Source organism: Cucurbita maxima, unplaced genomic scaffold (genome assembly GCF_002738345.1).
Source record: "Cucurbita maxima cultivar Rimu unplaced genomic scaffold, Cmax_1.0 Cma_Scf00007, whole genome shotgun sequence".
Classification (NCBI taxonomy): domain Eukaryota; kingdom Viridiplantae; phylum Streptophyta; class Magnoliopsida; order Cucurbitales; family Cucurbitaceae; genus Cucurbita; species Cucurbita maxima.
The window spans coordinates 192,673-213,741 of record NW_019272023.1 but is presented as its reverse complement, the minus strand read 5'-3'; the positions used below and the strand labels follow the sequence as shown (position 1 = coordinate 213,741).

Here is a 21,069-nt window from a genome sequence, read left to right as displayed (position 1 = left end):
CTCTGATAATGAACTTCAAGGAAAAGAACCTCTTTGGATTTGGGTACTCAGAACTGTTTCTCAATTAAATCTTTCTTGCAACTCTCTAGCTGGTTTTGAAGGATCTCCAAACGATCTTTCTTCCCGTCTCTATCTTCTTGACCTTCATTCCAACGTATTTGAAGGGCCACTCTCGGTTTTCCCCCCATCTGCTTCCTATTTGGATTTCTCCAATAACAGTTTCAGTTCTGTTATTCCACCTGCGGTTGGAAACTACCTCGCGTCTACAGTTTTCTTGTCTCTGTCGAGAAATTCTTTTGAAGGAAGTATTCCGGAGTCCATATGCAATGCTACAAGTCTTCAAGTCCTGGATTTGTCTAGTAATAACTTGCGTGGCATGTTTCCCCAATGTCTAACTCAGAGGACTGATAATCTTGTGGTACTAAACCTTAGAGGAAACGCCTTGAATGGCTCCATTCCTAATACATTTCCAGTTACTTGCAGTCTGAGGACTCTTGATCTAAGTGGAAACAGCATTGAAGGGGAGTTACCGAAATCTTTATCCAATTGCCGTCATTTGGAGGTTTTGGACATTGGGAATAATCAGATACAAGACATCTTTCCATGCCCATTGAAGAACATATCCACTTTGCGGGTACTTGTTCTTCGCTCGAACAAATTTCATGGGAGGTTTGGATGTCAGGAGAGCAATGGCAGCTGGGAGAGCCTGCAAATTGTGGACATATCTCGAAACAACTTCAATGGCAGTATTTCTGGGAAGAGCATAGTAAAATGGAAAGCAATGGTGAATGAGGAAGATTATAGCAAGTCAAGAGCTATTCACCTTCGTTTTAGTTTCTTCAAATTCAGTTCTGTGAACTATCAAGACACAGTAACTATTACGAGCAAAGGTCTAGACGTGGAGCTCCAAAAAACTCTAACAGTCTACACATCCATCGACTTCTCCTGCAATTCCTTCGATGGGCAGATACCTATAGAAGTCGGGCAACTTAGAGCTCTTTACGTTCTCAACTTGTCACACAATTCGCTGTCCGGTGAAATTCCTTCATCCATAGAAAATTTAAGTCAGCTGGGTTCTCTAGACCTTTCAAGTAACAGGCTTAGTGGCACAATCCCTTCACAGCTTGCAAAACTTTCGTTTCTAGGAGTGTTGAATCTCTCCTACAATCTGTTGGTTGGTATGATCCCGAATGGCCCTCAAATCCAAACATTTTCACCAGATTCCTTCGTAGGTAACGAAGGATTATGCGGATCCCCTTTGCCGAAGGAATGCAAAACTGATATTCGACCATCTTCAGATACAAGAACCTCAGGGGGAGTTTCAGAAAATGAATTTGAATGGAAATACATAATAATTACCTTCGGATTCATATCAGGTGCGATCACGGGTGCAATCGCCGGTGTTTGGGTTTGGGAGAAAAGATCCGATACTTTGATGAGATGGGCCTCGGCTTTAGGTTTTCGTATCAAGAAAAGGGTTTAAATCTTATTTGATACTGAATTTTCCTTTTTTAAAATATCATATTCATGAATTGGCGGTCACTTCACTTAAAATCGAATTAATGCTGATGTGGATTTGAGATTTATATACTTTTAAATAACGTTCCAAAAAAGGTCAAGTTTTTGTATTTCATTCTATTTTAATTTTTGTAAAGTTAGATTATAAATATTCATTTTATAAATTTTGGAAAAAATATTAGAATTATAATAATTATTTAACCGTTGAAGAAAAATTATATTGGAGTAATTGCATTTTAAATATGATTTTGCAAATATGAAAATTGATTGAAATAAAAATAATGCTTTTTGACCTTTTCACATAGCAGATGAGTTTTGTGCCATATTTGTTTGTTATTTGTGTGATTGGCCCATTAAGGTTGAGCAACCTTAATTAGATAATTGAAAGGATAATAATTAAGATATAATGGAACCCAACTAATTTTGACCAAAATAATACTTTAATTTTAATGTTTTAAAACCTAATTTTTAGATTATAATTTAAATGATCAAAGTCGCCACTACAATTTTTTTTTTCTTTTTTTTGCCGTTTTTTATTAAAATAAATATGTATTGAAAATATGAAATCTCTATTATAGCTCAAATTGAATACTTAAAGCAATGAACAAATTAATTGAGTTAAAAATATTTTATGTTTAATTTAATAAAATAGGCCTACCATTCATTTGTAAAATAATAAATTGATTAATCTCGGTAACATAACTAAAAATTACTTGTTAATGATTGTTGACTCGTGGAAATATTGGTGAACTAATACTAATAGCCGACAACTTCGCAGACTTGTTTTTTTTTTTTTTTTTTTTTTAATAATTTATATTCATTATTTTAAAAAAATGAAATAGTTTTTTTCTTCTAAAGCATAGTGGTGGGTAATGATTTAATTTAATTTAAATTTCAAAATAATAACAAGGACAATGATAAATTAATAAATTATATATGTGAAAATATCATTGTTTATAAATTGCACGATCATTTCAGATAAATTTTTATAAACTAAAATTTAACGAATAAATGATTTATTTTATTAAAATTGATGGCCAAAATTAATTTTTTAAGCTCCAAATACTAGAAGACTTGAGGAGAACGGAGTAAAATACGTCGTAATGTTGTAAAGGTAGGAGAAGAATGAAATCCGTAGCGTTGCGGCGGCGGAAATTTTGGTTTTGGGTTCACATAGACGCGGTTTATGTTGAATGCGCTTCCATCGCTAACCATTCCACCGTCCTTGAATGCCATTTCCCCTAATTTCTCTTTTTTCTTCATCTTCGTCTTCCTCTCTGTTCTTCGTCTTCCCACATTTGTTTCTTCGCATTCGGATTCTGGTCCTGCCGAACCCACACATGTCTGGGGGTCAACCTGGTGGCTTATGAACTTCCCTAAACTCATTACTAATTCACACCACTTTCCCCATTTCTTATCCGTATGGACCTTTCCAGTAGTCGGCCCCGATGAGAAATCTGATATTTTCATGCATTTTTTTTATATTCAATTCCTCGATTTTACTTAGCATAGGAAATCTTGTGGTCTCTGGACGATGCCCTGAGGATCAGCGGTCTCTGTTGCTCGAATTGAGGAATAATCTCACGTACAAATCTGATTTGTCCGTGAAACTGGTTCAGTGGAATGAAAGTGTCGATTACTGCATTTGGAAGGGTGTTACCTGTGTTGACGGCTGTGTTACTGGTCTTGATTTGAGCGATGGGTTGATTTCCGGAGGGATTGATAATTCGAGTAGTCTTTTCAGTCTTCGGTTCTTGCGAATTTTGAACTTGGCTTTCAACAGGTTCAATTCCACGATGCCGTCCGGATTTGAAAGGCTTTCGAATTTGAGTGTGCTGAATATGTCTAATTCTGGATTTGGAGGCCAGATTCCTATTGAGATTTCAAGCTTAACAGGGTTGGTTATGCTCGATCTCACTAGCTCATCTCTTTTTCAAGCTTCGACACTGAAGCTCGAGAACCCAAATTTGACGACTCTTGTTCATAATCTGAGCAATTTGAGAGTTCTATATCTTGATGGTGTTGATTTATCAGCTGCAGGAAGTGAATGGTGCAAGGCCTTATCGTCTTCGCTGCATAATCTGAGAGCGTTGAGTTTGTCGGGCTGTTCACTTTCTGGACCTCTTGATTCTTCCCTTGCGAAGCTTCCAAATCTATCAGAAATTCGTCTGGATAGCAACAACTTTTCCTCACCGGTTCCCAAGGAATTTGCAGATTTCCCTAATTTGACTTCGCTGCATCTTAGCAATTCAAGATTATTTGGAGAATTCCCTCGTAGAATATTCCAGGTATCAACTCTCCAAACTCTGGACTTATCCCTGAATATGTTGCTGCAAGGTTCTCTTCCAGACTCCCAATTCAATGGATCTCTTCAAGTTCTTTTGCTTCGTAACACCAATTTTTCTGGGGAACTGCCAAATTCTATTGGGTATTATAAGAACTTGACCAGATTAGACTTGACGAGTTGCAACTTTGGTGGGTCCATCCCAAATTCTATTGAAAAGCTCACACAACTCACATATATGGACCTTTCGAGCAACAGATTTGTTGGTCCAATCCCATCCTTATCCTTATTGAAGAATCTTACTGTTTTAATCCTTGCTCATAATAGGTTGAATGGTTCCATGCTTTCCACTAAATGGGAAGAGCTTTCCAATCTTGTTAACCTTGACCTGCGTAACAATTCCCTCGATGGAAATGTTCCTTTATCTATATTCCATCTTCCCGCAATCCAGAAGATTCAACTCTGCAACAACCAATTTACTGGTAGTTTGAATGAGCTCTCTAACGTGTCTTCTTTCTTACTTGATACCCTTACTTTGGAGAGCAATTGGTTAGAGGGACCATTCCCATCGTCGTTTTTTGAACTTCGAGGTCTTAAGATTCTCTCACTTTCATTCAACAATTTTACTGGAAAATTGAACCTGGACATGTTCAAGCAGCTTAAGAACATAACAAGACTTGAACTCTCAAGTAACAGCCTGTCAGTTGAAACAGAGAGCACTAATTCAAGTTCTACCTTTCCTCAAATGACCACACTGAAGTTGGCCTCTTGTAAGTTAAAAAAGTTCCCTGACTTCTTGAAAACCCAATCTCTGCTCAACTCTCTTGATCTCTCTGATAATGAACTTCAAGGAAAAGTACCTCTTTGGATTTGGGGACTCAGAACTGTTTCCCAATTAAATCTTTCTTGCAACTCTCTAGCTGGTTTTGAAGGATCTCCAAACGATCTTTCTTCCCGTCTCTATCTTCTTGACCTTCATTCCAACGTATTTGAAGGGCCACTCTCGGTTTTCCCCCCATCTGCTTCCTATTTGGATTTCTCCAATAACAGTTTCAGTTCTGTTATTCCACCTGCGGTTGGAAACTACCTCGCGTCTACAGTTTTCTTGTCTCTGTCGAGAAATTCTTTTGAAGGAAGTATTCCGGAGTCCATATGCAATGCTACAAGTCTTCAAGTCCTGGATTTGTCTAGTAATAACTTGCGTGGCATGTTTCCCCAATGTCTAACTCAGAGGACTGATAATCTTGTGGTACTAAACCTTAGAGGAAACGCCTTGAATGGCTCCGTTCCTAATACATTTCCGGTTACTTGCAGTCTGAGGACTCTTGATCTAAGTGGAAACAACATCGAGGGGAAGGTACCGAAAACTTTATCCCATTGCCGTCAGTTGGAGGTTCTGGACCTTGGGAATAATCAGATACGAGATGTCTTTCCATGCCCATTGAAGAACATATCCACTCTGCGGGTGCTTGTTCTTCGCTCGAACAAATTTCATGGGAGGTTTGGATGTCATGAGATCAATGGCACCTGGAAGAGCCTGCAAATTGTGGACATATCTCGAAACAACTTCAATGGCAGTATTTCTGGGAAGTGCATACTCAAATGGAAAGCAATGGTGAATGAGGAAGATTATAGCAAGTCAAGAGCTATTCACCTTCGTTTTAGTTTCTTCAAATTCAGTTCTGTGAACTATCAAGACACAGTAACTATTACGAGCAAAGGTCTAGACGTGGAGCTCCAAAAAATTCTAACAGTCTACACATCCATCGACTTCTCCTGCAATTCCTTCGATGGGCAGATACCTATAGAAGTCGGGCAACTTAGAGCTCTTTATGTTCTCAACTTGTCACACAATTCGCTGTCGGGTGAAATTCCTTCATCCATAGGAAATTTAAGTCAGCTGGGTTCTCTAGACCTTTCAAGTAACAGGCTTAGTGGCACAATCCCTTCACAGCTTGCAAAACTTTCGTTTCTAGGAGTGTTGAATCTCTCCTACAATCTGTTGGTTGGTATGATCCCGAATGGCCCTCAAATCCAAACATTTTCACCAGATTCCTTCGCAGGTAATCCAGGATTATGCGGAGCCCCATTGGCGAAGAAATGCAAAACCACCACCCATTCAACTTCAGACACAAGATTCTCGGAGTCATCTTCAGCAGCTAATGCTGATTGGCAATTCATATTCATTGGAGTTGGGTTCGGAGTAGGAGCAGCTGCAGTTGTTGCCCCTCTCATGTTTTTGGATGTCGCAAGAAAATGGTCGGACGAAACGGTTGATAAAATTGTGCTCGTAATTCTTCCATTGATGGGATACGTGTACCTGACTTCCAGTGAACGCAAAGTGGAAGCAGAAGAAGATGATAGTGAAGGTGAGGATTACATTGCTGTTGGGTATGAAAATGAAGAAAGTGAAGAAAGATCCGCAGAGTTTGAAGGGCCATATTGTGTTTTTTGTTCCAAACTTGATATCTACAGGAAGAAGGTTATTCATGATCCTCGATGTACATGCGTCCGTTCACCTTCCCCCTCTTCTTCCCATTCTACATTTCTGTAGAAAAATTCAGTCGTCAAAAGTTCATATTTTCCATTCTTTTTTAGATTCTATTATTATTTACAAAATAAGAGCCTTTCTTCTGTACATAATTCAGTCGTCAAGATTTGACCTTTCCCGTGTAACTATCTCCTCATAATATATTATGATACATATTTACTTTATAGTGTTTAATATTTTTATTAAAACATAAATTTACCGGGCACTAAAAATAGTAAGCATAAACCCCATCCCGCTTGGAACGGTCTATGCTTGCCACGTCAAAGGTGACGTGTCGTCGCCATGTTCAAGTTTCTGGCACTTTGTCTGTGTGGTTAGACACGTGGCCAAGAGCCAAAGAAAGTCTATAATAAAGGCATTCCCATGACGCAACAGAGGAAGCTTTACGACCATGGCCGACAGCGACGAGTTCAGGCTGGCGTCTTCGGCAATAGACCACGAAGGAAGATTGCCAAGGAAGTACACATCAGAAGGCCAAGGGGCGCAGAAGAACAAATCTCCGCCGTTGGAATGGTACAACGTGCCTCAAGGAACCAAGACCCTCGCACTTGTGGTGCAGGACATCGACGCGCCGAACCCGGACCGCCCTATTGTGCCGTGGACAGTATGGGTGGTTGTGAACATACCGCCGAGCTTGAAGGGCCTTCCCGAAGATTTCTCAGGGAACCAACAGGGGCTCGGTAAGGACTATGCGGCTATCCAAGAGGGCAACAACGACGATAAAATCCCTGGGTGGCGCGTACCCACTTTGCCCTCACTTGGCCACCGCTTTGAGTTCAAGCTCTACGCTTTGGACGATGAGATGAACCTCGGCAATAAGGTCAATTATAGCCCAGGAATATTAATATTAAAAATTAATCGTTTCCTTTCCATCTTTTGGTTAATGATTCCGTGCCTTGACTTGCAGCCGTCAAAGGAGAAGCTGTTAGACGAAATAGAAGGGCACGTGCTGGGGGAAGCTGTATTAATGGCGATCTTCTGATCATGGGTCGGGACATTCGACCTTTTGTACTCTTTTTTGCCACTTTCTTATCTGAAATGGAGCTGCAGGGGGTGAGGAGAGAACTCTGTATTTTGTACATTAAATCATCTTAATAACAGAGGAATGTCACCACACCAGGAATAAACTTCGGAACAAAAAAAGCCACTAAAATTATGAACGTTCAAGACGCACTCGAATCAAACCAAAGCAGGCTATAAAAATGTTTACAACTCGATGATTACTCCTCTAGCACCATGAATATAAGGCGAGGCCGTTCCTTCTTCAATATTGTTCCCCGCAGTGCCGTGCCTTCTGGGATCGAATTTCTCGCCGTCGCCCCAAAGAGCATAAGCCTCCTCTCCGTGGACGGCGTCATCGCCGATCATAAGTGCCTCATCAGGCATCCTCAATGGCATAAACAGCCGAATAAAGAGGAGTATTATGGTCGTCGACACTATGTTCCATCCTATAATAAACGCGGAGCCGGCCAGTTGTTTCAGGAATTGAACGCCGCCGTTTTTGCCGTAAAAGGCTCCCCGTGTGCCGGTTATCGGTAGGTATAGATCGCATAGAGTGGGCTCGGCTAAAAGCCCCGTTAAAAGCCCGCCCATCAATCCCGCCACCGCGTGCGTGTGAAATACGCCGAGCGTGTCGTCAGCCTGTTACACGTGATTTGACAAAATTTAAAATAAAATAAATGAATTTTAATTAAATATGTAATCATGTAAATCGTAACAACAATGGTTGAAATTTGGTCCTTCACCTTTTGCAAGAAACTCAATTTTTTATGAAGGACCATCATGGATACCCATGGAATGCTCCCTCCCAGAATCCCCATTATCATAGCCGCCCACGTCTGCACTACCCCTGCTTCCATTTATTTGTTAAAAATGTTAAGACAGTTTAATTTTATAAGCAATATAATTATCCGAGTCAAATGTAATATTACATTAATAATATCATACCCTCATTTAATTCTATATTTATTAAAACCCCCTAATTTAATTATAATTACACGTAAGCTAAAAAAAAAAACACTACAAAAATTACCTGCGCCGGGAGTAACGCAAGCCAAGCCAGTCATCATACCCTGAATGGCTCCAATCACCGATGGCTTCCCAAAGTACAACACATCCAAAATGGTCCACACCAGAAGGCTCGTCGCGGCGCTCACGTTCGTATTCAGCACTGCTATCGACGCGACAACGTTCGCCGAGTGCGGCGCCCCGCCGTTAAATCCAGACCATCCCATCCACAGCAGCCCTGCTCCGGCCAGCATCAGCAGTACGTTATTGGGCGGAAACCTCTCCCTGTCACTCTTAATCCTCGGCCCAACCTGACCAAACAGTTGAAAACCAATCAACTCAAAACCCTGTTCGAAAACGAAATCAAATTCACTCAGGTTTTTGGTATTACCCAATAAGCGGCGGTCAGGCCAGCAATCCCTGAAGAGAGATGGATCACGTAGCCGCCGGAGTAATCAATTACGCCCCATTGAAAGAGAAACCCTCCGCCCCAAACAGAATATGCTCCGACGGTGTATGCGAAAATTACCCAAAGAGGAACAAACGCCATCCAAGCTTTGATGTTCATTCTTGCAAGAACAGAGCCAGCCAGTAAAATCACCGTAATCGCAGCAAAAGTGAACTGGAAATACACGAGCGAAGCCATCGGAATATTGGGTTCAATTCTGAGCGTTACCCTTCCATCGTTGTTTGTATTGCCACTCTCAGGGATATCGGCTCGGTCAATTAGGTAACTTTGGGTCAGAGCTGGAATCCCCTTGCCCCACAGAGGAACCAGCTGGTCGCCAAATGCCATTCGGTAACCGACGAGGACCCAACAAATTAGAACGGCGGCGAAGGCGTAGAGGACCATAAAGGCAGAATTGACGGCCCATTTCTTTTTGACGATGCTGGCGTAGAGAATCACAAGGCCAGGCATGCTCTGAAGTCCGACGAGAGTGGAGGCTGTAATTTGCCAAGAGTTGTCGCCGGTGTTCAGCCATGGCGGGGATCCGGCGGCCATGTTTCCCGGCTGGGCGGTGTTGTTCATCAGTAATTTGGTGATTTTTTGAGGGTTGGAGAATGAAGTTTCAAATTTGATGGAGGAAGGAAATTTGGAGGGTATGACAAGTGGGTTTCTAGGAATTGAAGTGCTGATAGCGAGATTTGAAGGATGTTGAAGGAATGGGGTGAGAAATTGGGAGTAGTTGAGTTCTTTTTCAGCGGAGTCGCATAAAAAATGGTATCAACTCGAGCCGAGTGGATGCCGTTTTGACCCTATATTCCTCCTCCTGCCTCCGCGGAGTACTTCCATCTTCCCACCTGCAGTATTAAAATCATAATTCATAATTACATCATCCTTTAAATTAATCTTTAAATTTTTACTTTAAACATAAATAAACGCTATGATTTGCATCCTCTAATTTTATCAATTACTGATTTTTATTTTTCAATATTTTTATCTCAATTATTTGGATTTTGCGTGCGTATGTTTTCATTACTCTTTTTTTTTTAAAGTAAAATTTATTTAAATGTTAATTCCAAAAATATAATAAATTCGTATAGAATGTTCTTTAAGAGCCAACTTTGAATAGTTCAGCTAGGAAATAGCAAAGAAAATACATGAAAACTATTTTATAGTTATTATTTTTATTTTGTTTCTTAAATATATTTTTATATGTCTTAATTAATCGATCCACAGCTGTCTTTATTAATATTTAAAAATGACCATTAAAATCAAAACACAAAACAAATAAAAAGTCCATTTAAAGTTTAAATATTCATTTAACTTGTAATGGGTTTGTATAAATTAAATAAATAAATAGCCTTACAATAAATAAGGTGCAACTATATACTTTTTAATTTGAATATTATGTGTATAATGTGGACAAATTCTTTATCTCCTATAATAAAGAAAAATAATCTTGACAGTTATTTTTAAACTATGACACGTCAGCTCATTTAATATATAATTAAAAAAATTGATAATAGAGTTAGGGGTGGAAAATAAACCAATAAATTTTTAATAAAAACAAGTTTATAGTTTAGGATTGTTGAAGAAGAAAATGGGAACTAACCTTTATAATATATACAAGCAGAATAATGGAATGGAAGTCAATGCAAGTCTTGCCCATTTGTAGGGTAGCAGAATAATGGAATGGAAGTCAATGCAAGTCTTGCCCATTTGTAGGGTAGCAGAATAATGGAATGGAAGTCAATGCAAGTCTTGCCCATTTGTAGGGTAGCAGAATAATGGAATGGAAGTCAATGCAAGTCTTGCCCATTTGTAGGGTAGCAGAATAATGGAATGGAAGTCAATGCAAGTCTTGCCCATTTGTAGGGTAGCAGAATAATGGAATGGAAGTCAATGCAAGTCTTGCCCATTTGTAGGGTAGCAGAATAATGGAATGGAAGTCAATGCAAGTCTTGCCCATTTGTAGGTATCCCGTCCCAGCTAGGGACGGTTTTTTTTGGAAGATATTTAACATCTATAAATTAAATATTATTTTATTAGAAAAGGGAATGAAATATATTTGAAGTTTAGGAGTAAAAAATAATCTTTTGAAATTTGATGAATATAATTAAAAACTATGGATTTTTTTTTTTTTTTTTTGTATAATTTAAAATTTTAAAATAAACATTTATTTATGTATATTTTCTTAATTCCGTACATAAATTATTAGGGCTTGAGGCCCCTTAACGAGTTAACCAAATGGGTTGGGCCTAATGTAAAATTTATTTCATTTAATATTTTATGTAACCATAGGTTTCAACAATCCGTTGTAGTCTAGTTGGTCAGGATATTCGGCTCTCACCCGAAAGACCCGGGTTCAAATCCCGGCAACGGAAATTTTGCATTTTTTTTTAAATTTATCGGGCTCGTTGGGCCTATGTCAGAGACCTTTTGGGCTTTAGGGGCTTAAGAGGGCCAGGGATGTTGGAGTGTTGACCAACTCAGTTAGGATTTATCGCTATCGCTATTAGTCTTCTATTATTTTTTTTTTAAAGAGTAAGTTTGCGTCACACTATTAAAAATCTAAATTCAAGTGCTGTATATATATTTATTTATTTTGTTGCTTGACTTTGTAAAATAAGGAGTATTTTAATGAGGCACCATATAATCACACTATGACATCATTATTTCTCCACATGCTTGATTTTTGAATGATTGTAATTTAATATTATTTTATTTGCCAAAATTCAAAACCCACTAGTATTTTTTTTTTTTTAATAAAGTAAGTAATAATCAAGCTTAGACTCCTAATCATTACTTAGCCCATTTTGGTAATTTTGCTTTGCTTTATAGCCTTTTTAGTCGACAATTTTGAACCCAAAAAGTAACGCTGAAAACGTGGAGTTAGTTTGAAAGGGAATATTTATTTCTGGAGATTACTCGGTTTATCGGATATCAATACACCAATCTCTTGACAGACTTATCACTTAGAGATAAGATATAAGAATCTAATTTGAACACTTGACTTTTGGATTTTATAAATAATAATAATTACAATAATAATAATATTAAATTTTCCTTACTTCTAGATAAAACTATTAAATAGAATCATTCTACTTCTCTATACAATAAATCAATTAACTGTACTTAGATATTTGACTTAAAATTAAATGATTTACTCTAAATTGAATTCAAAGATTTGTTGGACAACAAAGGGCTAATTTGAACCTTAAATCGAAAACACGCCTAATTTTGTAATTTAATATAAATTTTATTAGGGTATGTAAATGATATTGATTTACATGGATGAAGTTAGAAAAAGTAAATAGAAAAGGTAATTGTTTACCTGCTTAGATCTATGGAGGTTGAGATAAAACTAGCAGATGAAGTCTGCGAAGACGGTGGAATGAATTGAGTGAATCCGGAGCTAGATTGGAAGGTAACTTGAGAATAATTTGGAGGATGAACAGAACGAATTTGGTCGTCTCCATTAAGATATCTCGTGACTTGCCTCATGCTTGGCCTTGCTTCAGGTTTGTAGTGGGAACAAAGAAGCCCAAGTTGCAGCACCATCTCCATCTCATTCATGTCATAAACTGCACTCAACTTCGGATCGGCTGCGTCCAGAATACGGCCTCTTTCATGGCATTCCATTACCCAATCTACCAATATGAATATATCTGATTCTAGAGGTCTTCTTCCACAAGCCACTTCAAGGATTAGAACTCCATACGCGAACACATCCGTGGTTTTAGATGCTTTTCCGGTGCGAGCCAACTCGGGTGAGATGTAGCCAATGGTGCCAACGACACTGGTTGTATGCGAGACTTGGTCGTGGTCGTATAACCTTGCAAGACCGAAATCACTTAGTCGAGCATTCATGTCGACATCTATCAAGACATTACTCGGCTTAACATCTCGATGGATCACTACTTGCTCCCATTCTTCGTGTAGGTACAGCAATCCACCAGCAACGCCTTTGAGGATGTTGATTCTTTGTTCCCAATTCAGCACAAAGTTGTGTTTTGGATGGTAGAGGAGAGAATCCAAGCTTCCATTTGAAACATAGTCATAAACCAAGAGAAGATCATTCTTTTTCTTGCACCATCCTTGGAGATTCACCAAGTTCTTGTGTCGTAATCGGCCCAAACTTTCGATCTCGGCAGCGAATTCCCTCATTCCCTGAGTCGAATTTCGTGTTATCTTCTTCACAGCAATTTCACTTCCAGTGAAAGGCAAGACACCTCTGTATACTGAGCCAAAGCCACCTGATCCAAGGAGCTCAGAGTCTTTAAATCCCTTTGTGGCTTTATAAAGATCGTTATAGCCAAATCTGTGAGGACAATCTCTTTCCCATTCCTCAAGGCTGTCATCTCGTAATCTTCTTCTGAATAAAGAGGCTAAGAACCAAATTCCCATCAATGTCATGGCAGATAATATTGGTACAACAACGGTGAGTAGAGGATTGAATTTTGACGGCGGAGAAATGTCCACTTTCGGTGGTTTTGGTAGCTGAGAAACATTTAACGCAGGTGCTTGTTCATTGATGGCAAAACTCCAACCTGAAATGTAGTGGAAGCTTGTTTCTGTTCCGGTTGATGCAGAGAACCCAACAAACATTGTCTCTTTTAAAACTGAATTCAGGTTTATGGGATATGAAATCAATGGCTCAGTTGGTTTGTCCACATTTGTAGGAGCTATCGTGACATTCACAACCTTACTATGGCGACTATAGTCAATCCAAGCTTGGATTGGATCACCACTATCCAAATACACCTCCGTTTTCACATCAGAGCCATAATAAGAGTACTCAGCCGTTTCAGACGCACTTGATCGCATGCCATTCTTGTTGATTCCGACATGGTTTCCCTTCGAATTTTGAGGGTCATCGTGACCATTAATAGTATCGAATTCGACTGCAAAGATATGATTGGAAGCCTTGCCGTTGCTGGAGGAGTTGAATAATCCCAAGTAATGTTCACTTGCAGCACCTGGAAATGTGGTCGATGGAGCCATAACAAAGGCGAGGCCATACCCAACTGGCGAACCGGGGCTTGATGGAACTATGGCAAACACAAAAGTTGTGCTGAAAGAAGAAACGTCTAAAACGGGTTCAGAACTTTTATCAAACATCTGGTGGGCATTAGGATTGAAAGCCTGGCCTATAACGAACTGGGTGCTGTCGGTTAGCCTCAACAAGCCAGAAGCCTCTACAGAAGCTCCTTGACGAAGGATAAGATCTGAATTATTGAATCCATGGTAGAGAAACGAGGCTTGAACAGAAAGAGCAGAAACATAGAAAACAAATATGACAAAGCAAGCTAACGAAACTCCCATAGCCATGGTTAAGAAAGAAAAGAAAGCAATAATCTTCCATGGACGTAGATATGAAAGAAACTCTGATAAATAGTGAGAAGAGGATGTGAAAATGGCAATTGGGAGGAAGATGTAAGAGTCATGGGACCATCGGCATTGCTAAAGTTTCCATAGTCAAAGAACATATTTTTTCAATTAGTTTGAATTTTGCGACGTTAATTAAATACTGAAAATGGCACAGAAAATTGCCACGGAATGTGGGAGATGAGTTGAAATGAAACTGCGGGAATTAGGAGATTGTCCAATAAGAAAATTCAAGAGAATCTGAACTTACACACAAATTGCTCTCCATAGATGTGGTGGAGAAGAGAGTTTTGAAGCTTCCCAGCTTCGACACTCTAGCCACCATTGGTGACAACGCGCAAGTCTCCCTTTTTTTGGGGATAGTATTATAATATTCAGTTTTTGACTTTTATTTTATGTCTGTGACAAATAAATTTCTACGCTTTAAAAAGTTTTTTTTCCCTTAATTTTTGTATTTGATATTAAATAAAAAAAATTCCATAAATTTTGATCATGCTTTTAATACTTTGTTTATTTTTTCTTTTTTAATTTGAAAAAACAACATGCGATAAAGACATAAAAAACCCGAGAAATATTCAACAACGAACTATAACCGCCTCAAAGAAAAAATAACCCACAATTCATTTAATAACACTACTAAAGTAAAATTGAAAATTTCTAGTGAATGTATATATCAAATAATGTCATTGAAATCGTAGAATAGAGTAATTGTGATGCAGCATAAAAGAAAAGGTTAAAACTTTTGTTTCTTCTGAAGCTTTAAATCATCAGCCATTCTCACCTTATTCAATGCTCATATATCCATTGGGCCAATTTATGTATGGGCCAAGCTTCCATTTTATCATTTCGGCCCATTTACGTGGCCCAATTTCAGTGCCGTCTATCCACTCCCTTCCATCACTCTCCATCACTCCTCCGCGAATCCCTCCATCTTCAGGCAGGTCCTAAACCCTACTTCAATCGCCTCAAGTCTCAACATTTTACTCACTGATTGACCTTCTTTAAGCCAGAGTTGTGTCTCGGCTATGGCGTCAATCAACTTCAACCCCTTCGAGAATTGGTTCTCCAGGCGTCCTAATCCCATTTCTCCCCTCAATCTCATTGCATTTAGAGACTCGTTGTCTCAAAAATCCTCGACGTCCCCGAACTTTGCTTCAATTACCCTCTCAAATGTCTTCAAGAAGCAGAAAAAGCCAGAGGAAGCACCCGAAAAACCAGGGTATTACCGCGAAATGCTAGATCAATTCTACTGGGAATGCGAAAATTTACCCGATTACAGACACACCCCTGAGGTTGAGAAAATCTTGAGCGAAGATCCTGTTTTTGAGAAGAAAGAGAATCCTACTGAAGAGGAGCTGGAAAAAAACGAGAAGCTCTGGAAAGCGATACGAGACAGCCCTGTTGTGCAATTTCTGGAACGTGCGGAGAAAATTGCAGCCAAGTACAATGAAATTGAGCTCAAAGAGAATGAGAATCCGTACAGACGTGAGGACAGGAAGCTATGGAGGGCAATTCCTCATGTAACTGGGCTTGACGGGCGGCCTATGCCGAGGAAAGCAATTAAAACGAGAAAAGAATCCGATGATAAGTTTTGGGATTTTGCGAGACAGTTCTTTTTGGGGCTTTGGGGCTACCGGCAAAGACCTTATCCACCTGGTCGCCCGATCGATGTTGCTCAGGCCATTGGATATAAGCGCCTCGAGGAGCGGTACTATGATTGTAAGTCTAAATTGGTGTTGTTCCCTGAAGAATGCGCGCCGATTTCCCATTTTTGCCATTGCCTTGAGCTATATCGAGCCGTGGAAGCCACATTGGCATGGGCTATCTGAGTTCCATCATGAAACGGGCTCATATTAGACCTGTTATGTTCTTCTGCCCAAGTTTCTTAGATAGGCACTTTGTTTTATCTTGGATTTACTTTTACATTGTTTGATAAACCTGTATAGTCTACATTTCAGTCATGTTTGATCAGTTTCATGAAGTTGCTTAGTGATTCGAAAGTGCCTTCCTAGTCTTGTATTGTATTCATGGCTTTTAGCATGATTGTGTTGACTTTGCAGTTATAATGAAGAGTGGAGGTTGGTACTATAAGGATCGGTTAGGTCGTACTCGAGGGCCATTGGAACTAATTACTCTCAAAACAGCTTGGGGAAGTGGGATTATTGACAAGGACACATTTATCTGGGGGGAGGACATGGACGAATGGGCACCAATTCACATGGTTTACGGAATGGAGCGTGCAATTGCCACTTGGGAAGGTCAGTTAAACTTCTATGGTTATCTTTTCATTTCTCCTTGCAAGTATGAAGTTGAAGGTATCAAGAAATTTACCCTGAATTTGTAACATCAATAGTTGTATGCTTAATTTGAGCATTACTTAATTATTAGTCTTTAAGTAGATCACCACATTACAGTTCAAGATGGAGCGTTCCTTTTAGTTCAATGTAGACATCATGATCGAATTAGCGCATGCTTCTTTTCGTTCAAATGTATATTATAGATACATCACGACGATCAAATTAAAAACATGACATGTCATGAGCAAATATTTTCGGTGCATATAGATGCTGTTTTTGGAATGCACCCCAGCTTCTAATTGGTTGCCCCCTGCCTGATGTAGGAGTTTCTTACTAGCTGGGTTTACAGTAGAGAACACTTATTCACAAATACTTTATGTAGCTTTTCCTATCTTTACAAGATCTTGGAAAACTAGCTAAGCTTGACGCGATATAGAGAACCATAAATCCCGTCAATATCACTCAAGTCACTGCTTACTTTATTTGTGGCTAGCTGCCATCTTTAACTCGGTTCCTACTTTTATGCTCTAATCGTATTTGTTACATCTCATTTCGTGTTTGTTATATCTATTTATTGTTCTCGCCATCCCCTGTTTGACTTCGGCTCCATCTAGTTGATTTATAAACAGATGTCATATTTACAAAGAGGTTTACTGGCTCATGGTTGTTTTTCCAGTTAGACTCGGCGCTGCTGCCACTGCTTTTATTCATAAATTGCAGAGAGGCATCCCTCCATGGGTTCCTCTTAAGGGACAAGAGAAGAAAACCTACAAGCAACTGCAACAAGAGGCTTTAGAGAGCAAGAGACGAGATCTAGCAGTATTAGCAGCTAATGACGGTGTTTGGCCAGGAGTTAGAACTCCTAGCCATGCGCTTTTTCTCTGGGCAAGTGGAACTGAGCTGACAACTTTGTTGGAGGCAGACCACATGCCAAACAAGTACATCCCTAGGGATCTAAGGTATGTCCACCCCACATTCGATTCACTATATCTCTATTTGTATGAGTTACAACCATTTTAGTTTTGTTAGTTATAATAAATGTAACAGCCCGAGCCCACTTGGCTCTAATGCCATTTGTAACCGTCGAAATTCACCACTAACAGATATTGTCCTCTTTGGGCATTAGCTCTCATGACTTTACTTTTGGTTTCTCCTAAAGGCCTCATCATACCAATGGAGACGGTATTCGTTGCTTATAAACCCATGATCATCTCCTTAATTAACCAAGGTGGCACTTCTCTCCCAACTATCCTCAACAATAAATCCATGGCGATAACTTTGTTTCCCTTCAATTGTTCATTCCGTAGCTGAGGATGAAGTGTCCTTCTTAACGTTGGCCAATGCAGTAACTTTTTTGGATACATAATTCAACTTTAAATATCCATTCTCCACTAGATTCTTATACTTGCGTCGTGGGTGTTATCTGCGGTATGGCAGGTACAAGTTAGCTAAAATTCTACCCGGGTTAAGACCATGGGAGGTTCTAAGCGTGGAGCAAGCAATGGATCAGATAACATATAGTGGGAAATGGCATCGTGAACGTCTTGGGTCGTACACGACTGGGCCTCCATACATCAGGCATTGGAATGATGATGTGAAGGTACACTACTTACTGACGACGGCTTCATTCTTATAAGTTTGATGGAGTTATGTGAGTCAGGATTACGAAACCTCTGTCCCTTTGTTGCAGAGACTGCTTAGGTTATTCTCCAACCTCAGCGCTAGAGTTTACAGTAGGTTGGAGCGGAGGATTCCTGGCTTCGATAAAGTAGTCGAGAAGGCCCAGGCTGATGCTGCTGCCAGAAGAGCTGCGCGGCTGGAGAAGAGGAAGGCATTGAAGAGGTCCAAATACGAGCGGCGGCCGGTCAAAGTCAGAAACGGTCAATAGCTTACTATTTATTCTCTTAGCAGTTTTGCGAAGTTCAGCTAGGGTTTGAGAGTAAATGATTTATTATTTTGAAATTAAATAGTCTTAGTCATCACTAAAACTCCATTGTTCCAATTATTTACATTTACTTCATTGCTCGATTGTAAAATTAATTGTTATATTCGTTTCTGGTTGAAAAATGTCACGAGGCCGACATGGGCCCAAGTAGGCTTTAGGCCCATAACGCCCAACCGAGCTGGGCCCAAAAAAATGTGGTTCATATTAAAAGAAAATAAAAATGAAAAATTAGGCAGAGATCAAATCCAGAAGGGAAGGGCGATGGACGGATGGAGTTGTTGTTAAAGAAGGAAAGAAAATGATTGGACAAAACGACGGAGGATTGTGAGCCAGTTAATGGTATATGGTTATTTGGTGGGCTGTCACCATTTTCTTTCCCTTTTTTCTTCTTTTCACCAAAATGTTGCAACTTGAAGGCTGCACCCTGATATTCAACCATTCAAATTAAATTAAATTAAATTAAATTAAATAATTCCAATTCCAAGGCTTCCAAAAGCCAAGCGACCAATATTATAGATTCAAAAAATATAATCGCTTTGATTTGATTTAGGTTGAAAATTAATTTGGATTAATTAAATTTAATATATTTAAAAATAATAATATAATGTTATCCCCTTTTAGGCTGAATATAAAATAATAAGTTTTGTTTTACTAATTTGAATTTTGAATTTAAAAAAGTTTATTGCATGACAAAATTGTCGCCCCAGCAATCCTTCTCTGTTCAAATTCCCGATACTCTCTTTCTTTAGCCTATTAGTTATTCCTCAACGTGCAGCCAACGCCCATTGAGCAAGTTGGCCATTTGCAGGATGCGATTTTACTCACATGCCCTTGCATTGCCCTCTTATTTACAATCCGCCCTTTTCATTCTGCCCATCAACGGAGTACTCACTCAACACGATCCTGTAGTATTTATGCCATTGCCCATATGAATTTTCCCACCCCCATTTAGGTAAGCTGTGGGACCACCTCCATTTAATTCGATTACCATTCCAATAAACTTGCTCTTTTTTTTTATTTTTTTTTTTAAATATTGAGTTTATTCGTATTTTACATCTACTATATTTTTTTAATTTTTAATTTTTAATTTTATCTCTAATACATCATTTAAAATTTTTAATATTAGACGCAAGTTCAAATTTAAAGAATGGTTACTTAGTAACCTATTGGATTTAGTCTGAATTGTTCAATTTCAATTTGTCTTCGTCAATACAGAATGACAAGTAATTTTGTAATTAAAAGGCCAAGGAATGGGTGTTTTCGTAATACCAACGGATAAAGTTACTCTGACGACTGGTATGTTGTATATAACTGATATCCACGCAATTGAATATTGTCTGTGATCCAAGCGGAAAAGCCAAACCATCTGGCTGAGCTTATAAATCAACCGCCGGACCGCCGTGAAGGACCGCCGCCGTGGCGGCCGGCAAATGTTAAATCCTCTCTCTTTCATTATTAGTTAATTTTGTTGTTGTTTTTTCTTTTTTTTTTTTGGCTTCGCGTAGAATTGTAAAAGGCTCTCTTCATTGGAAATGCCTTCGAAACCCTCTGTATCGTCTGTTCTAATAGACCGAATCAACGGCTCCGATTCAACTACCGCCTCAATCCATTGCCAGAAAGAGAACCAGAAATGGTTCCAGGTGCCGAAATCTGTGGCTGTTTACCACACGCATACGGTGGGGCCTAGCCAGACCTGCTCCGCCGTGGTCCAAGAAATCGCCGCCCCCATATCCACCGTCTGGTCGGTGGTCCGGCGGTTTGACAACCCTCAGGCCTACAAGCACTTCGTCAAGAGCTGCCACGTAGTCGTCGGCGACGGCAACGTCGGAACCCTCCGGGAGGTTCACGTCATCTCCGGCCTTCCCGCCGGCCGCAGCACCGAACGTCTCGAGATTCTCGACGACGAACACCACATCCTCAGTTTCAGCATGATCGGCGGCGACCATCGCCTTGCCAACTACAGATCCGTCACCACACTCCACCCATCGGTGGCCGACGACGTAAGTAAAACTGTGGTCGTTGAGTCCTACGCCGTGGATACGCCGCCGGGAAATACTAAAGAAGAAACCACCGTTTTCGTGGATACCATTCTGCGATGCAATCTTCAGTCGTTGGCTCAACTCGCCGAGAATTTGCATAAACGCAACAACCAGTCTCCGCCGTAAGTTAACTTCATTAACTTGAACATTCACTATTTTGCTCTGTTCGTTTCTTCAATTTCTGGCTTAATTGACTGTCTATAAATTTTCATGGGCTACCAAATACCTTTTTCTCTAGAATTTTCTCTCTTTTGTTCTAAAGTGTTTGTATTCAGTTCATCATATTTTGGGTAAAAGAAGTCAGTATTTTATTTCAAAGATAATTATAAACTTACAATGGTTATATTATACCCTTACCCGAGAATTAAAAAAAATAATAATAAAAATAGTATTTTATTTTAAAAATAATTATAAAGTTAGTGACCTTTTAAACTTACATTGATCTTTAAAAATTCATATTTTTTAAACAAAGTTCAAAATTTTAAAGGGTATTTTCTATAATCAACTTTCTAATATTTATATTATAAAAAAGAGGGTGAAAAGTCGCTAAAAGGGTTTAGAGAGAGAGGAAGTAACATTGTTAAGAACAGAGGAG

The 21,069-nt window shown here is 39.3% G+C and overlaps 7 protein-coding genes and 1 non-coding gene across 8 annotated transcripts in view; 6 read left to right on the top strand and 2 right to left on the bottom strand.

The window, feature by feature from the left end:
* The window catches only part of LOC111481965 (receptor-like protein 12), a 3,834-nt gene extending 2,345 nt beyond the window's left edge, over positions 1–1,489 (top strand). The window contains exons 3-4 of the mRNA XM_023127590.1: positions 90–175; positions 220–1,489. Of these exons, the coding sequence (XP_022983358.1) occupies positions 90–175; positions 220–1,483 (1,350 nt within the window). The 3' untranslated portion in view covers positions 1,484–1,489. The remainder of the gene's footprint in view (positions 1–89; positions 176–219) is intronic.
* Positions 1,490–2,554: 1,065 nt separating this feature from the next.
* LOC111481442 (receptor-like protein 12) lies at positions 2,555–6,513 on the top strand. The gene has a single exon (XM_023126850.1). It carries the CDS (start codon positions 2,967–2,969, stop codon positions 6,354–6,356), a length of 3,390 nt encoding a protein of 1,129 aa, XP_022982618.1. The 5' UTR covers positions 2,555–2,966; the 3' UTR covers positions 6,357–6,513.
* A 193-nt stretch (positions 6,514–6,706) lies between these two features.
* On the top strand, positions 6,707–7,467 carry LOC111481441 (UPF0098 protein TC_0109). Its single transcript, XM_023126849.1, has 2 exons — positions 6,707–7,173; positions 7,261–7,467. The coding sequence occupies exons 1-2, from the start codon at positions 6,745–6,747 to the stop codon at positions 7,333–7,335; spliced, it is 504 nt and encodes a 167-aa protein (XP_022982617.1). The 5' UTR covers positions 6,707–6,744; the 3' UTR covers positions 7,336–7,467.
* Positions 7,435–9,669, bottom strand: LOC111481439 (ammonium transporter 2-like). Its single transcript, XM_023126848.1, has 4 exons — positions 8,752–9,669; positions 8,386–8,671; positions 8,099–8,202; positions 7,435–7,994 (listed from the first exon to the last, which is right to left on the bottom strand). Exons 1-4 carry the CDS (start codon positions 9,388–9,390, stop codon positions 7,560–7,562), a joined length of 1,464 nt encoding a protein of 487 aa, XP_022982616.1. The 5' UTR covers positions 9,391–9,669; the 3' UTR covers positions 7,435–7,559.
* Positions 9,670–11,116: 1,447 nt separating this feature from the next.
* Positions 11,117–11,189, top strand: TRNAE-CUC. The gene has a single exon. It is a non-coding gene; the product is annotated as a tRNA-Glu (tRNA).
* An 871-nt stretch (positions 11,190–12,060) lies between these two features.
* On the bottom strand, positions 12,061–14,526 carry LOC111482404 (lectin-domain containing receptor kinase VI.4-like). The gene has a single exon (XM_023128159.1). The coding sequence runs from the start codon at positions 14,134–14,136 to the stop codon at positions 12,136–12,138; it is 2,001 nt and encodes a 666-aa protein (XP_022983927.1). The 5' UTR covers positions 14,137–14,526; the 3' UTR covers positions 12,061–12,135.
* Positions 14,527–15,098: 572 nt separating this feature from the next.
* On the top strand, positions 15,099–18,515 carry LOC111481500 (protein TIC 56, chloroplastic). Its single transcript, XM_023126945.1, has 5 exons — positions 15,099–15,912; positions 16,254–16,451; positions 17,167–17,449; positions 17,928–18,090; positions 18,181–18,515. Exons 1-5 carry the CDS (start codon positions 15,219–15,221, stop codon positions 18,376–18,378), a joined length of 1,536 nt encoding a protein of 511 aa, XP_022982713.1. The 5' UTR covers positions 15,099–15,218; the 3' UTR covers positions 18,379–18,515.
* A 1,218-nt stretch (positions 18,516–19,733) lies between these two features.
* On the top strand, positions 19,734–20,714 carry LOC111481501 (abscisic acid receptor PYL4-like). The gene has a single exon (XM_023126946.1). The coding sequence runs from the start codon at positions 19,968–19,970 to the stop codon at positions 20,598–20,600; it is 633 nt and encodes a 210-aa protein (XP_022982714.1). The 5' UTR covers positions 19,734–19,967; the 3' UTR covers positions 20,601–20,714.
* Positions 20,715–21,069: the final 355 nt, after the last annotated feature.

Coding starts and splice junctions, on each gene's coding strand:
- LOC111481439 (XM_023126848.1), bottom strand. CDS start 9,390: ATGAACAACACCGCCCAGCCGGGAAACATGGCCGCCGGATCCCCGCCA. Junction 8,203..8,385: donor TTGCGTTACTCCCGGCGCAG/GTAATTTTTGTA, acceptor AAATGGAAGCAG/GGGTAGTGCAGACGTGGGCG. Junction 7,995..8,098: donor AATTGAGTTTCTTGCAAAAG/GTGAAGGACCAA, acceptor CACGTGTAACAG/GCTGACGACACGCTCGGCGT.
- LOC111481442 (XM_023126850.1), top strand. CDS start 2,967: ATGAGAAATCTGATATTTTCATGCATTTTTTTTATATTCAATTCCTCG.
- LOC111481501 (XM_023126946.1), top strand. CDS start 19,968: ATGCCTTCGAAACCCTCTGTATCGTCTGTTCTAATAGACCGAATCAAC.
- LOC111481500 (XM_023126945.1), top strand. CDS start 15,219: ATGGCGTCAATCAACTTCAACCCCTTCGAGAATTGGTTCTCCAGGCGT. Junction 15,913..16,253: donor CGAGGAGCGGTACTATGATT/GTAAGTCTAAAT, acceptor TTGACTTTGCAG/TTATAATGAAGAGTGGAGGT. Junction 16,452..17,166: donor TGCAATTGCCACTTGGGAAG/GTCAGTTAAACT, acceptor TTGTTTTTCCAG/TTAGACTCGGCGCTGCTGCC.
- LOC111481441 (XM_023126849.1), top strand. CDS start 6,745: ATGGCCGACAGCGACGAGTTCAGGCTGGCGTCTTCGGCAATAGACCAC. Junction 7,174..7,260: donor AGATGAACCTCGGCAATAAG/GTCAATTATAGC, acceptor CTTGACTTGCAG/CCGTCAAAGGAGAAGCTGTT.
- LOC111482404 (XM_023128159.1), bottom strand. CDS start 14,136: ATGGCTATGGGAGTTTCGTTAGCTTGCTTTGTCATATTTGTTTTCTAT.